Source organism: Pyrgilauda ruficollis, unplaced genomic scaffold (genome assembly GCF_017590135.1).
Source record: "Pyrgilauda ruficollis isolate IOZ18807 unplaced genomic scaffold, ASM1759013v1 scaffold88, whole genome shotgun sequence".
Lineage (NCBI taxonomy): Eukaryota > Metazoa > Chordata > Aves > Passeriformes > Passeridae > Pyrgilauda > Pyrgilauda ruficollis.
Genome location: NW_024530821.1, coordinates 598,023 through 620,773, shown reverse-complemented (window position 1 = coordinate 620,773; position 22,751 = coordinate 598,023). Strand labels below are relative to the sequence as shown.

The 22,751-nt window shown below is 44.6% G+C and overlaps 1 protein-coding gene across 1 annotated transcript in view; it reads right to left on the bottom strand.

Annotated features, from left to right (window-relative positions):
• Positions 1–22,278, bottom strand: part of DDRGK1 (DDRGK domain containing 1) — a 36,689-nt gene extending 14,411 nt beyond the window's left edge. The window contains exons 1-4 of the mRNA XM_041488171.1: positions 22,136–22,278; positions 14,244–14,405; positions 4,838–4,944; positions 3,142–3,243 (exon numbers count right to left, since the gene is read on the bottom strand). Of these exons, the coding sequence (XP_041344105.1) occupies positions 3,142–3,243; positions 4,838–4,944; positions 14,244–14,405; positions 22,136–22,223 (459 nt within the window). The 5' untranslated portion in view covers positions 22,224–22,278. The remainder of the gene's footprint in view (positions 1–3,141; positions 3,244–4,837; positions 4,945–14,243; positions 14,406–22,135) is intronic.
• Positions 22,279–22,751: the final 473 nt, after the last annotated feature.

Genomic DNA, 22,751 nt, shown 5'->3' with positions numbered 1-22,751 from the left:
GTCAAACCTTCCAGAGGATCCTTGTGATCCTGGCTGACCCCCATTTCTACAGCTCTGAAGATACAAACCATTTTTATTCAGGCACTTAAATGCAAATTTACCAAAATCTAAGTGCATTTAGGCACTTAAATGCAAATTTACCAAAATCTCTGTGCACACACAGGCAAAGGAAAAAAGAGCTTTTTTTTATTTTTTTTTTGTGAGCAATCTGCCAGGTTTTGTCTGAAGACTCTGTTTTGCAACATCAGAGGAAATTCACTCTCATTGATAAGGTGTCAGCTGGTAAACCAGCTCACCACCAAAAAACTCCAAGAGTGAAAGGGAAATCCCCAGGGTAAAGCAGAGCTGAAGCAAATGCCAATTATAAAGGAGCCTCCTCAGGCCTGCAGCCAATCAGCTCAGCAGAACACTGGAAAGGAAACTTGAATTTAAAAATACATGATCTGGTTTGCAACACTCAAGCCAAGGGGCAACCACATTTTATTTATAAGTGCATACAAATCTGTTGACATAGAAGCAGAGGGTATTTTTCTCAAGGCTAGGCAAGATTTTAGCCCCCATAACTCCCTCAAGGTACAATTTTAGTAGCAGTTCTTGGGAAAAAGACTGAAAAAAAAAGGGTTTAAGTGGAATTTAGGTACCAAAGCTGGCTGTGCTTGTTTGGGGACTTGCCCCTGACAGTGAACCTGCAGAAATACTCTGGGAGAGCAAAGGGAAAAGGAGGTACCTGACAACTGCAACATTTCCCAGGCAAACTTCAGTGATAAACTGAATTTTTTTTGTGCCTTGTGGGGTTATATAAACCACAGCAATGTCAGTGAACAAAATGTCTCCAAAAAAAACCAGCTGCCCCCTGGCTTTTATCTCTTATCAGTCACTACTTGAGGTGTCTCTCAGAATTTTGCCTTTCCACCTCCAAATTGAGATGAGGGAATGGAATCATCACATGTGCAGTGCACAAGGCCTTCCTGGTGACAAGCCATTACTTGTGGCAATGAAGAATTCCTCCTCTGGAGGAAAATAAATGACATTTTATCCTGTGTATTCCATAAACCCAATGATCCTCTCAGAAGCTCTGCCTTTTCCATCACACCATCAGCCTGTAACAAGATTGGAAAGATGAGATGTTCTCAGCCTAAGGACAGGCTCTCTTCAATTTCTGTTTCCTGTTACAGGCTCCACGAAGACAAATTTAAAATTACCAGAAAACAGCTGAGCATGGACATTAAATATTGTCAGACACATTTACTTTGATCCACGCTGCAAATGTTCAGCAGTTACTGGATGATCAACTTAGACACAAGCAAAAAAATTAAATATTGACAGCATTTTCCTCTGAGAGGCAGAATAATGCTCCTGTTGTAGCCTAGTGGGTGGGCTTGCTGTCCTGATAAATACTGGGAAAACAAATAATTAAACCAAACTAAAATAGTTTAAAATGACAGGATTTAAGTAGGAAAGTACTGGCTAAAGTGACCAAGCTGGATTCAGGCATTTGGAACAACTTTCCAAGTTCTAGGAAGTACTCTGTGGATTGTTGTGCACAATGTTTAAAATAAATAAACGAACAAATAAATAAAAAAATAAAACCAAAGCCTTAGTTTGCATTCCTCTTTTTCCCTGAGCCATGTGAAACAGAAGTGCTGCAGTCTTTGCTAGGAATACTGCAAACTAAACCAGAAACAATTAAGAGTTTCCTCATTCAACCAAAAATAAATTACACAGCACTCAAGTGAACAGAAACCAAAGTAAAAGAAGGTAAATAAATATTTCAGTGTGAAGAGATGTCTGGTTGAAATCCCACCTTTATTTTCTACTGAACTTTTCAACTGTGCCTGAGTTAATCCAGCTGAATGACTAAAGCCCATGTGAGATCCCAGCAGAACAACTCAGTCCTGTGCCACAGCTTTCCCTGGAGCAGGTTGGCCCAGCTCAGGTGGAATTTGCTTAAAAATTCACCTGCTGTGCTGTGCTGGCTGCCACCCTGCAAGGGACTGGAAGTTCCAGTGTCACTTAATGTCACTGTCCAGCCAGGGTGTCACAATTCCCCCAGAGCACTGGAGTCACCTCAACTCGTTATTCAGGGTTTCAAGAGTTCTCAGAACTTTAGGAAAATATTAAAAAAAGTAAATTTGTACATCTCTCTTGGAAGGGAAGCTGTGGAATTGTTGGTCCTCTGGAAGTCTGGTGAAGCTGCTTTACAAAATCATACCTTGATGTTGCAGTGCTGACATCCTCCCCCTCCAATTTCTGAAATTCAAGACTTCTACTGATGGAAAGGAACTAAGAGTTCAAAAGGAAAAGGATTTGTGGGGAATAACCCCAGAGCTAAATTGAAATTCACATAAAGATCTCATGGATACAATCTGTATGTGTAATGTATTGGTTATTTTTAAAATTGCTTTATCCTGCCTTCATGCCCTCGACAGAGGAAAGGAAAAATTGTCTTTTCCTTTTTAAAATATTATCAGCAACACACCCCACTTACACAACCTGCTCTTGGAGCAAATTAAAATAAATCTCCATGAAGCAGAGACACAAATTTCCAAAAAAAAAACCCCAAAAAATTCACAGTGGGAGCTGAGGGCTGCAAGTTTTCATCTCAGAACCGTGCAGAACACCTCTCTCCTTTCCAGCACACAACTTGCAGCAGCACCAGAGCACGAAGTTCCCAGCCAGCACTGATGGCCTGAGCACAAAAAGCAGCTCTGAAGTCCAAGTCTTCCTCCCTCACTAATGAAAAGTATTTCAGCTGAGCAGTACCTGTTTTTCTGGGTCACTCCTGCTAACATATGCACACAGCTCAGGAATCTTTAACTGGGAAGCACATGCAAATACATAAAATTAGAATGAAATCATACAATTTCACACAACACTTGCAAAATCAGTTGCTGCTGCTGCTGCTGCCTTTCACTTTCTGCCCTGCTGGTTCCAGCTGGCAGCTCCCAGGGAACAGGGGAAGTGTGAATCTCCATCCTTGGGAGGCACTCAGAGCTGGGCTGGGCAAAGTCCCGAGCTCCAAATCCTGAGCAGGACAGAGCCTGTGGTCTCTGCAGGTCCCTGGGCACAGAACTCACCCAGAAACAATCCCAAAAGCAAAGCTGGCTCAGTATTTCCATAAATAAATACAATTATTCCCACCTGTCTTTCCTCCTCCAGGCGAATCCTCTCCTCTTCTTTCCTCCTCTCCTCCTCTCTTTTTGACTCGAGCTTTCTCCGTTCTTCTCTCTCTGCTTCTTCAGCCTAAAATAAACATGATGCAAGCCAAGCCTTACTCTTTTTGAATCTGATTTTTGAATCTGATTTGAAAATTTCATATGATGACACCATGAGGGGGTTTCTTACCACCTTATAGATGCCTGCTCAGAAAGAAACATCAAAAAGAATAATAACAATAATAAGCCACTATCATTTCACTTCCCCTCCCCTTCAGCACACTCAACATTGTAAATTTAAAAATTAAAATTTGTAAAAAAAAAAAAAAATCTAAATTAAATTTGTAAATTTAGAAATTACCCTCCTCACTTGTCTTATCTGTATCTCATTAATTTTTGGATGTGCCTATGAGCTTATTACAACAGTGGTGTTACAGGGAATTCCAGTTCTCCTCACTTGAAGTTTAGTTAGAAAGGACCCTAAGGAATAAAAAAAAAAAAAAAAAAAAGGATTTGGAACACACACTGTAAAAAAAGTGCATTCAAATGTGTCATTAACCTGGGCAGAATCTCTTACAGAAAAAGCTGCAATGGTCTCTTGAAATAATTTTATTTTTGTTGTTAAGACAAAGAGGTTGTTGCAAAATGAGGGGAAAATAAAAAGGGTTTTGTCTTGGTGTGTTTAGCTTTTTAAAGATTTTTTTTTTTCAGCTCTTCAGGATACTTAAATTTGAAAATATATTTAAGAGGACAAGCAGAAAATATTCCAGTGGATGATTTGGCTTTTAGTGTTTCAGAGAAAAGCCCCATCCAAGGAATTTATCCATCTACGTGGGAAAATAAAAATCAGCGTGTTTTAAAATGAAACAGAAGATTCCTTGCTCCACCAACTGATGCTTATTCAACTTCATTCAACTTTGCTCACATTTTCCACTAAACAAAAAAAAGAAAATTAAATTCAATGAGTATGGAAAGTAACAAAATGATGAAAGCACTGAGTGAGAAAAGGTTCATAATGGAAGTATATATATAACCAGTAATTAAGTTTATTACCAACTGCTCCATCTACTACACTGGATTTAAACCTCAGGTGACACTAAAATTCCCAACTTGGGATTTCACAAGCTTTAAAAATGTTCATACAGAAAAATATAGAGTCTGAAAAAAAAATAAAATAGAACAATTCCAAGGAAAATGCACAAACTGCTGCCTTCAGAAGGCTGAAAAGCCTCTTGCTTCCCTGGAATTAACACCAAAAAGCTTTTCATCTCCCCTAGTCTGTAAAAACAACAAATATGGCTAAACACAGATAAAACCAAACCACACTTCTGCACTCTGGGAGCACCTGAACCTCTCCTCACAACTGCCCAGGGTGTCACACCAGCACCACGGGCACTGGAATGTATTTTCAAGGGGGGACAGTGCTGACATGAGGCTGGAAATCAGTGGAAAAATCCAAGAAAGAGCATTCAAGAGTTTAACTCCTCTCCTCCCCAAGAGTCTGAATGGAAAGAAAATGAGACACAGTTTTCCACAGCCCTCTTGGGCCAGCAAAAGCTGAATTGACATTTTTAAGACAAACCAAGCCTTTAGTGATGACACTGCCTTTGCCTTTCTGTGTCATTCCCAGCTCTCTGCTGAGCTGTTCAGGCTCTGCTCAATACGTGGCAGGAAATACTCACCTCTCTCTGTGCTCTCCTGGCTTGTTTCTCTTCTAATTTCCTCTGCTTCTTTGCTCCAATTTTCCCAGACACCTGAAATTCTGGCACCTCCTCAGCATCCTCTTCCTCTGCAACATTGCATAAAATGACAAATTTTAAATCATCTGTCAAAAAGTCCCTTGGAGAAACTGCAGTGCTGCCTAGGAAAGCAGCAGCAGATGAAAAGGAGACACACACACACTTCAGACAAGACCTTTTAGATGGAAAAAAGGAAAAAAAAAATCACAGGAGACTGCCAAAGCCACAGAGCAGAAGTAACAAGGCAAACACACACTCAAGTGAAAGGAGAAATAAAAATTTCCTTGATCCTTTGAAGGGAGGCTTTTCATAAATATTTCTTGCTCTCCACAATTAAAAGAGAGATTTTCTCTGATACAGAAATTGTGCTAATGGTTGTCATTATTTATCTGCTCAACACTGGCCTGCAGAGACTTTTTTTTTTCAGTTACCCCCAGGCTTTGCACAACAGACATCCACTGAAAAACTGGGATTCAGAGGCACCCCACTCATCCCCTGGTTCTGACAGAAAAAACCTTTCAGGGATGAGGGGGGAAAAAAAAAATCCTTGAAATGCAAATCTTGGGTCTGCCTGCAAGAAAATGACATGTAAATATTTGCCTGTTGTATGACAAATGGTTGTTTACAGAGGTGATTTCTGCCAATGGTGAAATATGAAAGGGTTTTATGCTCAAAGGGTGTGCAAATGAGGATTTCTGCTCACTCAAGGGCTGAGGAAGAAGAGTTTTTAAATGCAGCCATTTCCTCCCAGTCACTTTATTTGCTGGTCTAAATCAGTGCTGGGGACTGAGCTCAACACTCCCAGAGAAATCTTCAGCTCGCTGCACAAACACCACACAACAAATCCACAGTCATGGCAGGCTCAAAATGAAAGTTCTCACACATGGATCCCCTTTTTGGGGAAAATAATTGGTGCTTTGAGCATCCCCAGTGCTGCTCTGCTCGATGCTGACTTCAGATCCAAACTGGAAGAGATTTGTGCCAGGATGTTTTTTGGAGGGAGCTCTCTCCAGAGCACCTGGTCCCTTTTTTTGGGAACCCAAAAAGCTGCTGTGAAAGGAGCATATGGATGAATGACACTCCCACTTCTTTTTTATGAAGAATTAGGTTGGAAACATTCTTGTTTTACTAATTCCAAGACACAGAATGGGGCTATGGTTAAACTACCAAGACATCATGAGAAATAAATGTATCTGAGAGCTGTGTAGGTGGCTCTCAAATAACAGCAGTTTTCAGGAGATGGAATTAATGTGAGCCTGGTTGCTGAGCTGGGCTTCAGAGAATTACTGGAGTCTGATTACTGAGATGATCAAAAGGGTTCCCCCTTCCTGTACCAGGGATACTCAGACCTGAGACAGATGCTTCTATAATTTTAATGATGCTTTAAATAATTTTATTTGTATTTTAAATACAGCATTGAGGAGAGCTCCAAACACAACAGGTGAGCACACCCAGCACTAGCAGTTATTACTCCAAAATTAACAGCTCAGTTCTGGTATTACTGTTTAGAAAATTATTTCTTGCAAACACCACAAGTATAAAACACCATCTGTGACACTGTTCCACCTGAGGGCTTCTCAGATTTCATCTATATTAAGATTACCTGAGCCAGAAATCTAAGGAAGGCTTGTTTTAAAGCCTTTTTTTTCCCCAGTCCTGGATCAAACACACCTTTGCTGCTCAGGAGCATTTCTTTCCTCCTGTTTGAAGCATCTGATGTGACCCCTTAGGCACCACTTCCTCCAGTGTGTGGAGTTCCACCCATCAAAAGGCAGAGATGGGGATGCAGACACAGCACATGAGCCAGCAGAGCTGCAAAGGTCACCAGGGCACTAAACCTGGCTGCAATTAAAATTTACTGAATTAAAATTTACTGAATGAACCTGAATGTGCTGACAGCAACATCAACACACAGTCAAAGCATTTTGTGAATCCATTTGTTGTCACAGCTCCACCAAAAGCAGGGAGGGTGCTGCACACAGCCAGCAATTCTTTATTTCATTTTAATCCAGCAGCGATTGTTTCAGCAGCTTTTAACAATCACTTTTCACACACTTGTGGCTGTGACAGCACTGGGAGACTCCGTGGGGACTGAGTCCACAGGAACTTGGCTTCCATGTGTCCCTGAGCTTGGGAGGGGTGCAGGAGGGTCAGTTCATGAAAGCAGCTCAGCATCCCCCAAGTGCTGGGCTTGGGCAGCCTGGATTTGTGCTGAGCTGGGAAACCCCACGCTCTGACAGCATTAAAACTGAAAGAAAGCAGGTTCAGATGGAATACTGGCAATGAATTCTTCCCTGGGAGGGTGGGGAGGCCCTGGAATGGATTTGTCAGAGAAGCTGTGGCTGCCCCTGGATCCCTGGAAGTGCCCAAGGCCAGGCTGGATGGGACTTGGAGCAGCCTGGGATAGTGGAAGGTGTCCCTGGCCATGGCAAGGGTGGCACTGGATGGGCTTTAATTCCAACCCAAACCTCTCTGTGATTTCAGCAGTCCCAGGAGTTCCCATCCAGAGTCAGAAAGCACAAACTGCCTTACACAAACGTGGGGCTCTCTGCTGCCCAGCTGAGGGGTGGCTTCAGGGAAGTTTTGCTTTTCATTGATATTTTGAACATACTGAGAGGCAGCACAACAGGGAAGTTATCAGTCACAGATGTGTCTGAATTGCTGGAAATTTACAGACTTCTTTTAAAAAAATGCTTCCCAGTACCTTTAGAAATGTGCTGATGTTCTCTAGCAGGACAGAAATCCAACAGAATTCTGTAGTGTGTACAGAACAGACAAAAACTTCCAAAATAAACAATCAGCATTGTGTATTTTAGTTAGCCCAGAATCACAGAATGGTTTGGATTGGAAAGGACAATAAATATCACCTTGTTCCAACCCCACTGCCACTCCCACCTTCCACCAGACCAGGTCTCTCCAAGCCCCATCCAACCTGGTCTAGCTGTCCTTGTCTTGCTTCCTTTTAAATTTTGGGTGAAGCAAATGGGTTCCCATCCATGAAAAAGAATGAGAGTTGCACAGGTACTCCCAGAAAGTCCTTTGGGCACAGCCAGCTGCTTTATTTACTACTTATGCAGCACCTAACAAAAGGAGTAAGAGAAAGGAGGGGGGGGAAATGCCAGGCAAAAGCAGAAAATGTTATTAACAGTAATTAATACCCAACAGATGAGTGACACCAGCCACTGGAAAGGTGTGGCCATTCCCCAGTAACACAATCCCGTGGTGGGATTAATTACACTCTAATAACTAGCCTTAATTTTTGTGTTTTTTTTTAATTTTTCATTTAGAAACTGAACAAGAAACTGCTTTATTAATCTGAAGCCACAAAAACAGGCAACACTTAGGGCAGAAAAGCGCAGCAGACACGAAGACCAGACCTTTAGAGCAGAATGTGAAGTTTATTCTCAGCTAAAAGCATCTGGCAGAGGTGAGAAACCACAGACCTCCCCCTGGCCAGCCTGGCTGTGCCTGAACAGGATCAGCCACTCACCGGGGGCACTGACAGCACCAAACTCTCTGCATGAGTAGCAGCAAGGCAAAACTGACTTTTGATTCACTAGTTGGGATATTAGTCAAAGTTTAACTGTACTAGAAAGGTTTTCCTACTGATTAAGCATTAAAATAATTTCAAGTACTACGCCAATTAAGGCAGCTCCATTTCACAAGAACAGCGTGGGACCGCATCACTGCTTCTAAATTTACACATTTTCCAGAGCTTTCAGTGCTCAGAAAAGTGCTTATTTTAAGAGATTTCAGCACAAACACATTCTTCTTGAACTTATGCACAATATCCATCACTTAATGGGGATGAAGAATTATTTTTATATTATTTTCCCCAAAAAAGTAGCAGAAAACACTCATACAAGATTTTTTTTTAGCTGCACGATTTGAAAGCTGAGCTTAGATGCCACACAAAGCAATAAAAAGAATTTTAAAATGCCCAATTATTATAATTTTAAAAACTTTTAATACCTTGTTTTTTTGCTTTCTTTCCCAACAGTAATTAATACTTAGAAAGAAAAATGTGAGATTCTCATCCCCAAACCTTGCCATGCACAAGAAGAGAGGAACTTATAATTTAACTTATGCTGCACTCACAGACTTTTCTTTACCATGTTTTATTTTACAAACCTGAGCACTCAAACTGTCAAAAGTTGTTTGATTTATCATTATTGAGGCTGTGGAAGTAAAATAATTTAACCAAATGTTCACTGTACTGGAGATTCCACTGCTTGTGCTCAGCTGCACAATGCTAAAAGCTCAGAGAAAAGCCATGCAGATGTTGGGATATTTAACCTTTGGGAGTTTTATGTTACTGCCAGAAGTAGAGAGCCCACAGACAGGACTCTAGACTGTTATTTCTATTATTAAATAATAAAATATTAAATAATAATATTTTTAAAGAAATAAAGAATAAAAGCAACCTGACAAAAGCAGATTATTTCTTTGAGGGAGCCCTTACTTTGTTTGTTAAAAATCCAAACCAAAACAATGACCCACACAAAGCCCCATTTTTTGGCAACACATTTAGCAACAAGTCAAGTCTAGTTCTGTGGGACATTTTGGGAAGTGCTGGCATTTTTTAGACAAGTCTGGTTCTTGCTCACCACACCATGATTTAGGGCAGTTATAACCACCAATTTCTCTCTCCCTCACATCAACAGCAGCAAAGTTTTGGCCTGACACACCCCTCCAAGTGACAGAAAACCCTCACTATTTTAGCACAGCTGGATCAAGACAACCCAACTGAACCTGTCATCATCTCATCCTCACGAGTTTTTTGTCACTTGAGAGGAAATTACGTTTTTGATGGAAATATCAGTTGGATGGGTCACTTTCTGCTCCAAAATGCAGTCTCAAGAGAAGCACCTTCTTCACCTCTGAGCTCTCTGCAGTGTTCAAGGACCAGGAGCAGGTTTGGAGGGTCAAGCTCAACTTGAGAGCTGGAGAAGTGTTTTTTCTGCACAAGAAAAAGCTCACAACAAAACACCCTTATGTCCACCCAGAGGTGGGCAGAATCCAAGGGGATGCACTCAGACAAAAACAAGAGCCAAGCACACCCTCCTTGGATGGTAAATAAAAGGAATTTCAAATTGGAAATGGGTAATGCTATTTATTTACTCTACCACATGCCACAAACATCCCTCACTCCAACTCCAATTTATCCCCTTCTCCCACTGCTTAGCTTGGCCTCTCTTGCCCTAAATGATTAATGCCTGAAATCCTCACCCATTTCTGCCTTGCAGCATTTTCATCTTGGCTGGAGCCAGTCCACAAAGCCACCTCTGTCTGGGTTCAATTTAAATTAAGACACACAGAGTTAATTAAGTCTGCTAGCTGGGCTCTCCACCTAACCCCATGAATACACAACTCTCCTTCCAGACTCCTTTTCCACAGGGAAAGGAGCAGCACCCTGCTCCAGTGTGCAGAGCACAGAGGTTTTTACCAAGATTCCCAGATTGCAGAGGGCTGCAGGAAAGGCAGGAGTGTTGTGGCTGGAATGAAATTGGGCAATTTGAGGCAACCAAAACCATTTTTCTAAAGCCAGCCTGAAAGTCCCAGCTCAGGGGTCCCAGTCATTTTGAGAATCACTTTTGTCACCAAGGAGAACCATCTCCCAGCAATCCCTGGCCATCAGAGGGTATGTGCAGGTGATGATACCTGGAGGTGACCTCCTTGGAGCACTCACTGACCACCACTGCTCAGTGACCTGGCTGGGTCTGTCCCCTGCCACAGCCCATGTGGACCCTGGCAATCAGGAACCCAGCACCTGCTGGTTTTTCCTTCTGGGAAGAAAGTCAGGATATTTGCTGCTGCACCATTGTCTGTGACAATCTGTAACAGATTTAGTTAGCTACCCCAGCAAGGTGAAGAATTACGACCTGGTTTTGGCCTGAGACAAAACCAAGTGACACAAAACCCTCACCCCCTCGATTTTTAGCACAGCTGGATCAAGACAACCCAACTTCATGAACCTGTCATCATTTCATCCTCATGAGTTTCTTGTCACTTGAGAGGAAATGACGTTTTTGATGGAAATATCAGATGGATGGGTCACTTTCTGCTCCAAAATGCAGTGGGTGTAGATTTGAATATTGAAAATAACCATTTACTATTTTTTAACATTTAACTATTATTAACTATTATTTACTATTTTTAACTATTATTAACTATTTTTTAACATTTACTATTGAAAATTACCATTTACTATCTCTGTATTAAATGATTCCTTATCCAGATCTACAAGTAAAATTGAAGCTACAGAAGGGACAATGAAGTTTTCAAGGTTTTGATCTTACTGCCCAGAGTTTGGGGTTGTTTTTCCTCCCCCATTGCTCTGGAGAGATTTGAGTCCTGGCACCAACACAGCAGCTCAGCTCAGGCAGCAGAAACCGTGGGCTACAACTTCACCCTCAAAGCTTCTTTCTCATTCTGGAATTGAAATCTGATGGTTAGATGGAAAACAGAAAACCCTCATGCTAACCACAACTCCAAAGTCTGCAAGTGCAGCTTTGGGGACATTTCCTAGAGTCAGCAGAACCGGCTCCCAAAAGGCAGAACTCTGAGGTGGCAAGAGCACTTCCTACCTGACTGTACTTTGTGACCATCCCAGGGACACAGGGACCCCCACACCCTCCCTGAGGTCACTGCTCAGACTCTTCAGCAACGGCTTGGTGAAGAAATCACTTCTTGGCAGAAGTCAGAGTGACACACAGAAGGATCAGGAAGCTTTGCCCAAAAGTTCAGCACAGACCCAGAGTGGAAATTCCACAAACGGAACAGAAATTTACCAGTAAAACATTGCAACAAATTCAAGCAAACCAAAAAAAAAAAATCTGCTTTGGTTGCAGATGTTCAGAAGTTTTCAAAGGGAAGAGTGGAGAAACCAGACTGGCTTGGGTTTGGTGTTTCTAAATTGCCAAATAATTTTGCTCTTCAGCCCTGGTGCTGCACTGGGCTGTCTTTCCAAGGAGTCAATGAATTCTTCAGCACAAAACCCTGCTGTGGAGAGAACCTGCCATTCCAGCTGGCTCAAATGCAATCAGGCAAAACTGCTCTATACTGCAGTGACACAGAGAAAATGAAAAAAAAAAGGGATAAATCCCAGAGTGATTCCAGGCTTGTGCCACATGTCCACAGAGAGGGCTTTAAAACATTCAACACATCCTTTTGAAAGGGGAAAACCCTTACAAAAGACAGGTATCTTAATCCCTTACCTAAAACAGGTAGCTCAGGGCCAGGCTGGGGGTGGCTAATCCCAATTAATAATGGCCACTGATCACTGAGCACCTCAGTGCTGGGGAATCAGGGACAGCTGCTTCTCTCCACAGCTCCTCTGCCCAAGTCTGTGCTCACTCTCCAAAGGCTTTGCTGCTCCTGCTGTGCACCTGTGCTCAGCCACTTGGAAAAAAACATCCCAAAATATGAATAAAACCACCCACAGAAGCAAAAAGCAAGAAGCTGGTTTAATTTGGGTAAGAAATTAGGGAAAACAAATAAAAGAAGGCATGTCATTTCAAAGGGAACTTCATGCAAAAGCAGCAGCACTTGCATCTGATCAGAAAGCTGCAAAAGAATTATTTATAAAGCCCAATGACACAGATTCTTCTATTGCTAAAGTGACAAAGTAAGATAAGACAAGATGAGCCATTTGCTTTGACAGCTTCACTGCCGGCCCTCAGCATTCAAACTTTTGATGTCTGGAGTTGAAAACTGAGTATTTTTAGATCCCATTTTCTTTCCAGGATGTTATCACACGAGAAGAAATAACCAAAGTTGAAAAGTTCACACCTGTCCAATCTCCATCTGTGAAACTGCTGAACATAATTAGCTGGAAAAGGACATTCACCTGCCAAAGTGAGGCTTCCTACAAACTGCAGGGCAAGGGAAGCTGAACAAAATGCAAACAGTTCCAATGAAAGCATCACAGAGGTGTGTGCTCAGTGTTTCACCTCCTGCACTCCACAAAGACACCCTGATCTCCACTGCAAACTCCAGAACTTGAGCAGAAAGCCTGAACACTTCACCCACGATCTGAAAGTAGAAAGAATCCAGGGGGTGAATCATGGTGATCTCATCTCTCCAGCAATAAAGAGAATAATGTGTCAAGCTTCACCAGAAAAGGGAATTATACTTACAGGCTGTAGAAAGATGTTATTTATTACCATATTTTTGTCTACACTACAGAAATGTAGCTGTGACCTGTAAATCCAGCACAGGATTTACACAACACATTGTCAACAACCTGCTGGCAAAATGCTGCAGTTTGTGGTGATCTCCAGGAACTCCTCTTGATCCTGACCACCACCTGCATGGCTCCTTGGAGAGAGAACTCCATGTTTTGCAGAGATTACACAGGGGAATTAATGCTTCCCACTCATTTAAAAGGAATCACTAATGCACTACAGCTTGTTGTTCAATGCAAGGTGTGGATTCTGTTTTCCCAAATTTACAGAATTCCCAGAATGACCAGGTTGGAAGAGACCTTCAAGATCATTGAATCCAACCCAGCCCCAACAGCTCAGCTAAACCCTGGCACCCAGTGCCACATCCAGGCTTTGTTAAACACACCCAGGGTTGGTGACTCCACCACCTCCCCAGAGAGAAAATTCCAGAACTTTATCACCCTTTTTATAAAAAAAATTTCCTGATATCCAACCTGTATTTCCCTTGGTGCAGCTGCAGGCTGTGTGCTCTGGTTGTGTCAGTGCTGCTGGAGACAGAGCCCAGCCCCAGCTGAGCACAGGCACCTTTCAGGGAGCTGTAGAGAGTGATGAGGGCACCTAAATTAAGGCAATTTAATTTAATTCCCTGCATGGCTAAGAAGGAAACTTCCTAAAAAGATGTGAAGGGTCTGGCACCACAAACACCCAGGATTCACCGCAGGAGGAGGCAGAGGTTTAATGTAAGGGTATACAGACAAAAGTGATGAAGTAGGGAGAGAAGACATGTTGTTATTGAATTGTAAATTTTTTATACTTGGTGATTTCTCATGGGTAGTTCTTCACAGCACAGTTAACAAACTAGTTCTCTTCTTAACTAGTTAACTCACTCTTTTACAACACTCATCTTTATCTAATACAACTGTAACCTATTAAAAACAAACTTATTCTTAATTTTTAGTAATTAATACAACTACAACTCCTCAAAAATAAAATTACTTTCTACACTATCCCTATCTTTTTACATTTTATCCCCCCACAAAGACAGATTATGGCGAAACTGCAAATAATCCACCAGCAAAACCCAGCAACTTCCTCCAGGAGGCAGCTGCACCCCTTCCCCAGCTTGGACAGCTGCTGGGAAGGTTTGTTTCAATGCCTGCAAGATGAGCTGAAGGCAGAGTTACCTTCCAGCCCGTCCTCTGCCTGCTGGGCTCTCCTCTGGGCCATCAGCCTGGTGCCCATGTTCCTGCGGCGCCGGGGCATCCCCTCTGCCCTCTCCTCCACCTGGGGCCGGGGCCTGGCCCCTGCTGCTGCTGCTGCCACATTCTGCTGCTGCTCCTCATCAGCTGCGAGAAAAAAAGAAAATATTCATGTTAAAGCTGACTCTCCCTTTCTGAGTTAGCAAACAGCACAGACAGAAAAGTGTGGTTTTTCTTTCTTGTGAAAAACGGCTTTTCGCAGATATTCAAATGATGTCAGAAAGGTGTGCTGTATTCATTTTTTCAAGTAGTGTGTTAAATACAGTTTTAGGTTATAACATAATGTTAAAATAGAAACTATGCCATGTAAGATACTTTTTTTAAAGAGAGGAATGAGGTACTCACACTGAGATAACCACCACAGGATACCTAGATCTTTCAGAGAAAAGGAATTTCTTGCTCCATTATAAAATAAACTAACTTCTTCCTGCCTCACTCATTAAGAGGAAGAAGTTGGCATTGACCAGCCAGAATCCTTTGTTTGAATGGAATTTATGCATCATGGATGAGGTGTATGAATATGCAACAGGCTGTTGTTTTTAAGGGTTAATCCTCTGTTAACGTGGGTCCTTTTTTGGGCTTATTTTGCCCAGAAAAGGTACCCGGACTGTCTGTAACTCTTTGTTTTTATTGTCTTGTATTGTCCTAATCCCAATTGTCCAAATTTTTTTATTACTCTAACTTTATTACTATTTTTTATAGCCATCTTACCACTATTAAACTTTTAATATTTTAAAAACAAGTGATTGGTGCTTTTCACATTTCTGAAGTATTTTGATTTTTTTAATTGAATTTGTACTTGTGTAACGTAGATTCATCTGACTGAAACCTCAGAGGCTGAATGTTTCAGGGAGGAATATGTAAATCATTCCACACAAAACAAACCCTGAAGAACAAAAAAAGGATCACAAATTACAGCTGAAATAAACACTTCGTTCTACCCCGCTGATGTAAGCTTCCCAAATCACAGGAAGGTACAAACAGGACACTAAGGGCCACTGCAGCTCTCACTGCCATCTTCTCTGCATGTGCTGCAGTTACTAATTAAGATCTGGCAAATGAAGAATATCCTGGGAGGATGGAACTCACCAGTGGGTTCATTTCAGAAGTTTTCCATAGAAAACTCTTAGATATTTTTTTAGGCTTCCTGCTGCTTTTAACTATGGCAGCAATGCAAAAAAACCCCAAAACCACATAATGGTAAAATATCATCACCCTTGATACCTGCTTTGCATATTCTGTTGATAAGCCTAACTGATATCTGCTGCCTGCTCAATCCTGCAAAGTATTAACTTTTAAGCTTTAATTCAAGCAAATATTCGAATGGTCTCATGGAAAAGTGCAGAACAACTCACTTACTCCATCTCAGAACACATTTATTTTGTGATCTGACAGATTAAGCTGAGTCCCAGCAGGAGCACAAAATGCTCTGCACACCGTGCCAAGTCTCCAGCACCCCCTGAGCCAAACAATGCCCTCCTAAAAAAACTCCTATTAGCATATCTGCCATCAGGAAATGGGATTTGTTGTGAGTGAATTATGTAGCACCAAAGGCGTGCCTGCAGCTCACCTCAGTCATCACAGCCTTCAAAGCACTGATTTTGGGGCTGGTAAGGACAGGCTGGAGCCCCGAGCTCAGCAGGGCCACCTCTGGCCAGCAGAGATGTCACAGGGATGCCAGCAGGTCCCTACAATGCTGTGACATTTGGAACTGAGCCACTGCCCTGTCACACTGCTGTCACCCTCCTGGTGCCATCCACCTGCGCAGACCAAGCAGGGCTGTGAGAAATCAATCAGTGCAGAGATGCCAAAGTGCTGCTCCAAGGCTTGCCCAGTCCTAGTCACAGCTTATTTGGAATGCTACAGGAAACACTGTCCTGAAGAAGCAGGGCAGATCACTTCTTGGACACTGATAAATGCCAAAAAAAGCTCTGCAAAAAGCTTTTTATACAAATGCAGTATTTCACTTCCTAAGTTCTTGAGATGTGCTGCAATTCAAACCTCAGCATCCTTTCACCTGCAAGCTTCAGTAATTCCCAAGATGGTCCTGCCCAGCAGCTCAGCTGTGCAGTTCCAGCTCTCATTCATTCTGGTTTTGGTTCCTGTTGTCCTGTGAAACAGAGACTGCTTTGCATTTTATGAAAGAGGAATCTATTTATAAGCCATGTATTTATTTCAAACCGAAGAGCTCAACCCTCACAGTGAAAAACATGTGAACCAAGCTCTCTGCTCTTCTCCATTTAACTCACACAGGGGACTCAGTAATTCCTCAAAGTGACCAGTGTGGACTGGGCTCAGGATGTACCAAACCCCACCACACCTGACCCAGATCACAGCCAAACACACAGGGCAGCTGGTGGACGGTATTTGTCACATCTCCAAAACGTGCACATTAACAGCAGACACCAAGTCACTATGGACTGTCATTTAGTAGGAAAAGAAACGTTTTAATGAAGATTTTTTCTTCCTTCCAGTTTCTAAAATATTTCTCCTGGCTGCAGATTCTTTTTCAGCAGGACACAGCTGGTTGAACACGAGCCAGTGGCACCTGGCTTGTGGCAGCAGGGCCAGGGCAGGGTCTGTCCCCTGTGCTGGCACTGCTGGGGCACCTCCAGTGCTGGGCTGGTTTTTGAGCCCCTCCCAGTAAAAAAGACCTGGAGAGAATCCAGGGAAGGGAACAGAGCTGGGGAAGGGGCTGGAGCCCCAGGAGTGGCTGAGGGAGCTGGGAAGGGGCTCAGCCTGGAGAAAAGGAGGCTCAGGGGGGACCTTGTGGCTCTGCACAACTCCTGCCAGGAGGGGACAGCCGGGGGGTCGGGCTGTGCTCCCAGGGAACAGGGACAGGAGGAGAGGGAACGGCCTCAGGCTGGGCCAGGAGAGGGTCAGGTTGGATATTTAAGAAAATTTCTTCATGAAAAGGGGTGTCCAGCCCTGGCACAGCTGCCCAGGGCAGTGCTGGAGTCCCCATTCCTGGAGGGATTGAAAAGCCATGGGGATGTGGCCCTTGGGGACATGGTCAGTGGTGGCCCTGGCAGTGCTGGGGGAATGGTTGGACTGGATGACCTCAGAGGGTTTTTCCAACCTTTTTGACTCGAGCATTCTAGAGCTTCTGTTTGCCAGGCACTCAGCTGGGCAGGGATTTGGAAAACATGAATGTTACTCATTCCATTTCTCCCTGTCCTTCACAGCAGCGGGAGAAAATCCTCATTTCCTCTGCTCTGCTGTAACACACCTGGACCTGCTCCCTGCGGGGTCAGGGCTCTGCCTACGTGACTCCAGACACAGCTTTTGTTGCAGGATGCTGAAAGTTCAGATGTGTCCTCCCTCCCCCTGAGCTGTGGCACACAGAGGGAAGGCTTCACACAACACAGGACACACTTAAAAATCACTTTTCCTTTTCCTTGGGGCTGGACTGACCATCGTATCTGAGCTCAAGAATGATCTGCTCTGGGGTCTGGCCCTGCTGGGGTTTTTTTTCACCTCCTCCTGCAGCACAGGGCGGGGTTTGGCTGCTGCACTTATCTGAGCACATCTCTTCATTTTCCTGGAGCTGCAGAGGTCTCAGCAGTGGCACCCCAGGCTAGCCAGATCATGCAGAGATTACTCACACAAGCACTAATTAGCCTGGATCCAGAGCCATCTGAGTGAAAATTAATGGCCAGCATTAAAGAGGTGAGACCAGCCATCCACAAGCTTTGCAGAATGACAGGCCAGGCTGAATTAATGAGATAAACCCCTCAAATTAACAGGTAATACAAACAAAACACTCAACAGCTGTCTGGGAAAGAGACACGGGCTCAGTTTGTATTTGTGGTGTCCAGGGTCTGACTCAGCCCTGAAAAGCCAAGAACATTTTTGTGCTGGGCACAGCAGCTCTGCCTGGGTGCTCAGGAAGCATCAGTGCAGGCAAAGGATTATTTCAGCTGACTTGTCAGCCAGGGCACAGCAGCAGCTCTGAGACTCTGCTGTGTCTCCTTCCTGAAGGGAGAGAGAACACAACTGTGCTCTGCAAGCAGAAATCTCTCCTGAACTGGATGTGAAGCACCACTGCAAAAAGCACCATGGAGTCATCCAGAGCCCAGAGCAGCACCTCATTCTGCACTCCCAGGCAGAAATCTGCCCCTTCACGAAATTGTGCCAACTTTTGCTTACAGCAGAGATGCTTTTCTGGAGAACAAGCCCTTGCCTATCACAGCACCTTCCTCTCAGTTCCATCAGGTGGGTAGGTGACAGGAATGGAGGCAGTTCAGGGCTGCAGGGACAGGGACACAGCTCCACCTGCTGCACCCTCACACCACCCAGCACCTTCTGCCTCCCTGCAAAACCTCCGAAATTCAGAGATTTCAGGGGTTCAAAATTCAACAGGTGGAAGCTTCTTGAGGAGATGCTTTGGCCCAGTGGAGCTTATCAGAAAGAGAAGTGGCAGCCACGTGGAAAATCAAGAAATGCCACTTTTTGTTTTCATTTTCAATAGAACAAGTCCAGGCATGATCCTGCTGAAAACAACTGCTCCAAGTGACCTTTCAAAGAAACACGAAGGTACAGGATTTACCTCTCCTGACCCTCAGCTCCCTAAACATTTGAACATTTTTAAAAGCCAATTTCCATGAGATAACACAAAAGGAAGCTGCTGCCCCAATCCCTGCACATTATCAAGAAAAGGTGAGAGCTCCCACCACTTCTTTAGGTCCGTCGTCCCTGGTTTCAAATCCTTTCCAGGTGGCAACACAGATTTATTGGCACAATTGTGGTAGCTTCCATTTTCCACCTAAGAACATGGAATAGAAAAGGAAATTCCTGCTTAAAACTAGATTTTGTGGCTATTAAATACACCAAAATCCTAGTGGTTCTGAAAAATAATTTGTGTTGTGTACACAGGACAAAGTCATCTCCAGCAGCTGAAATTCTGTGAAGAGATTTTTCATATAGAAACCAATATATTAAAGTAAAAAATTGTCTTAAAACCACAGTAACAAAAAAAAAAAAAAAAAAAAAAGGCATGGCCAACATGCAAGTGTCAAAAAGTTACCACTAAAAAAAAGGCTTCAAGATGATGAAATTGTCCTGAATGTAAATTAACTTCAACCAACTTGCTCAAAATCAGTATTAAAGTTTGGTTTTCATAATAATTCACACTATTTAAAACAAATGCTTGGGCTTCAATTTAGAACTTTGAATGCTTAAAGAGAAAAGAATTTCTCCCAAACCTCACAGCCCCTGATTTATCCAAATAATGACAGGAGTCAAGCTCAGGAAATGATGCATTTTTCCAGGGCATGCATCCCTCACTTCTACCAAAAGTTAATCTCTTAATTCATATGAATTCAAAGAAATGACATCAGTTTCCAAACCTTTCAAAGAGAAAGGGTTAGATCAGGTCTGTGGAAGCAGAGCTGTGTGAGAAATGTGTTGGAAAATTTAATTATTATCAGCAAAATCTGCTTTTAACACAGATCCCTTACCTGCACAGTATTGCACTGAGTGGCTGTGTTTGTATTAAATGTGTGGTGCTTTTCCCTCTTAATTAAAAATTATCAATCAACTGCCCCAAAGGAAAAATAATACAAATTCCAACCCAAAACAACCCACATCCCCAAAATCTGTGGAGGTATTGACCAGGAGCTCAGAGTCTGTGCTGACTAAACATCTTAACTTGACACCTGGCAGCCAAAAACCCTGGCTCCTTCCACTGAGAGAACACAGCAAGGGCAGTGAGTTCACAGCGAGCACAGCTGGCTCCTTCCCACAGCACCCAATTCCCACCCAGCACAGTGGAACTGGCAGTGCTGGCTGTGGTTGGACTCCGATTTTAGAGGTTTTTTCCAGCCCAGAGGATTCCCTGATCTAACCCTGCCCAGCAGTGACACAGAGCTGGAAGTGCTGCATCATCCACCTGCTTCCCCTGGGCGAGGTGGGAAAGGAGCAGAGGTGGGACACGGCACAGGATTGACTCCGGATGGCTCTGGAATATCTCCAGTGAGGAAAACTCTGCAGCCTCCCTCTCTGGGCAACCTTTTCCAGTGCTCCCAGTGAAGAAGTTCCTCCTCATGTTCAGGTGGAGCTTCAGTTCCTGCCTGTGCTGGCTGTGAAAAATGCATATTTTATGATTGGCTTTTTGCAGATATTCAAATGAATATTGTATGTGTTATGTCAGAAAATTATGCCGTATTCATTTTTTCAAGTAGTGTGTTAAATACAGTTTTAGGTTATAACATAATGTTAAAATAGAAACTATGCTATGTAAGATACTTTTTTAAATAGAGGAATGAGGTACTCGGACTGAGACAACCACCACAGGACACCTAGATCTTTCAGAAAAAAATAATTTATTGCTCCATTATCAAAGAAACTAACTTCTTCCTGCCTCACTCATTAAGAGGAAGAAGTTGGCACTGACCAGCCAGAATCCTTTGTTTGAATGGAATTTATGCATCATGGATGAGGTGCATGAATATGTAACAGGTTATTGCTTTTAAGGGTTAATCCTCTGTTAATGGGTGCCCTTTTTCGGGTTTATTTTGCCCAGAAAGAGGTACCCGGACTGTCTGTAACTCTTTGTTTTTATTGTCTTGTATTGTCCTAATCCCAACTGCTCAAATTTTATTACTTTAATTTTATTACTATTTTCATAACTATTTTATTACTATTAAACGTTTAAAATTCGGAAAACAAGTGATTGATTGGCATTTTTCACACTGCCCCCCAGATCAGAGCCTGGGCCCTGCTCTGAGCCCTCCCTGCAGACACTGCTGGATGTGGATCAAGCCCCTCTCAGTTTTCTCCTCTCCAGGCTGAACATTCCCAGCTCCCTCAGCCTTTCCTGGGCAGGAAATGCTCCAGCAGCCCCTTCATCATCCTCACAGCCTCTGCTGGTCCCTCCTGAGGAGCCCAGAACTGGACACAGAACCCTGGATGTGCCTCCTAGGGCTGAGCAGAGGGAGAGGATGGTTCCCTGACCTGCTGGAAATGCTCTCACTCTGGGAATCCCCTTGGCATTCCTGGCACAAGGGAACACAGCTGGCTCAGGGACAGCTCGTTGTCCACCAGGACACAGGTCCTTCCCGTGCAGTCACACGCCAGTGTCTGCTGGTTCTCAGGGCTGTTCTCCCCAGGTGCAGGACCTTGAACTGAATTTCGGAAGGTTTTTCCCTGCCTGTCAAAGCTCCTCTGAAGGGCGGCACAACCCCCTAAGGACATCGGCCATTCCTTTTTTTGTATCATCAGTGAACTTGCTGAGGGAGCATCGACCCCTTTGTCCAAGTCACTGCTAAACAAGCTACAAACACTAAGCACAGAACCCCGGGGGCACCACTCGTCACAGGCCTCCAGCTACACCCTGAGCGCCGATCCCGAGCCTCCAGGATCTGTTCTCCATTCCCTCATTTGCAGGAACCTCAGGGACACCTTCCAGCCCCAAAGCCTCTGAAAGAACCCCTGACAGAGAACTCAGACTCCTAACCCGACATCCCTCAGGCCGGGAACCGGGAACCCCCAGCAGCAGTGGACCAGGCCTCGGCGCCCGCACCCCGCAGCCTGGGGGGCAGCCCGGGCGGAGGGCGGGATTAAGACGCCGGGACAGCCCCGAAACCCTCCCCAGGACCCCCTAAATCCCCTCGGGACCCCCCAAAATCCCCTCTCCCCCCCCAACATGGCTGGTCCCCCTCAGGGGCCGCCCGAGGGGTGGCGCCCCCTGCCGGCTCCCGAGAAACGCGCCCCCCGCGCGCGTGCGGACCCGGGTGAGAGCAGGGCCGCGCCCACTGGAACGGGCCCGCGGGGGGGGCGAAAGAGACCCGGCCGCTGAGCTCGGCGCCCCGACCCACCTGCCCTGGCTTGGCCGCGGAGGCGGGTGGCGAAGAAGAGAAGGACGGCGAGCAGCACGGCAGCGGCGGCGAGCAGAACCACGTCCATCTCGCAGCGCCGGCCCCGCCCATATCACCCTTGGTACGCCCCGTCCCCTTCCCCTGCCGCAAGGCCCCCCGCTCGCGGGCTGCCCCGTGGGATGCCTGTGGCGGCGCGGCGCGGAGGGCGCGCTGCGATCGGGCAGGCGCGGCGCGGGCAGCCCGCGGGAGGGGTCCTGGCTCGTCCCTGAGGCGGGCGCTGAGGGAGGGCGCGGAAAAAGGAATGAAAGGCGGAATTAAAGCAGGAGTTAAAGGAGAAATTAGAATCTATGAGGCAAAACCGGCCGTGAGCGCGGCGCCCGCGGGTCTGGCCGCCCGGCACGGCTGCTGCGGGCGGCTGATGACGCGTCCGCCTTCCACACACGGCGGGTGGGCCCAGGCTGGGCAGATTCTCAGCCGTGACCCCGCACCGGGTCCGCCCCAGGCAGGCCCTGACAGCTGTCGGGGTGACCCAAGCAACGGTGAAACTTAAATTACACCTCTGAGTAATTTCTGTCATCTGCCTATAGGTCTCTGGAATATGGGAATGGGATGAAGC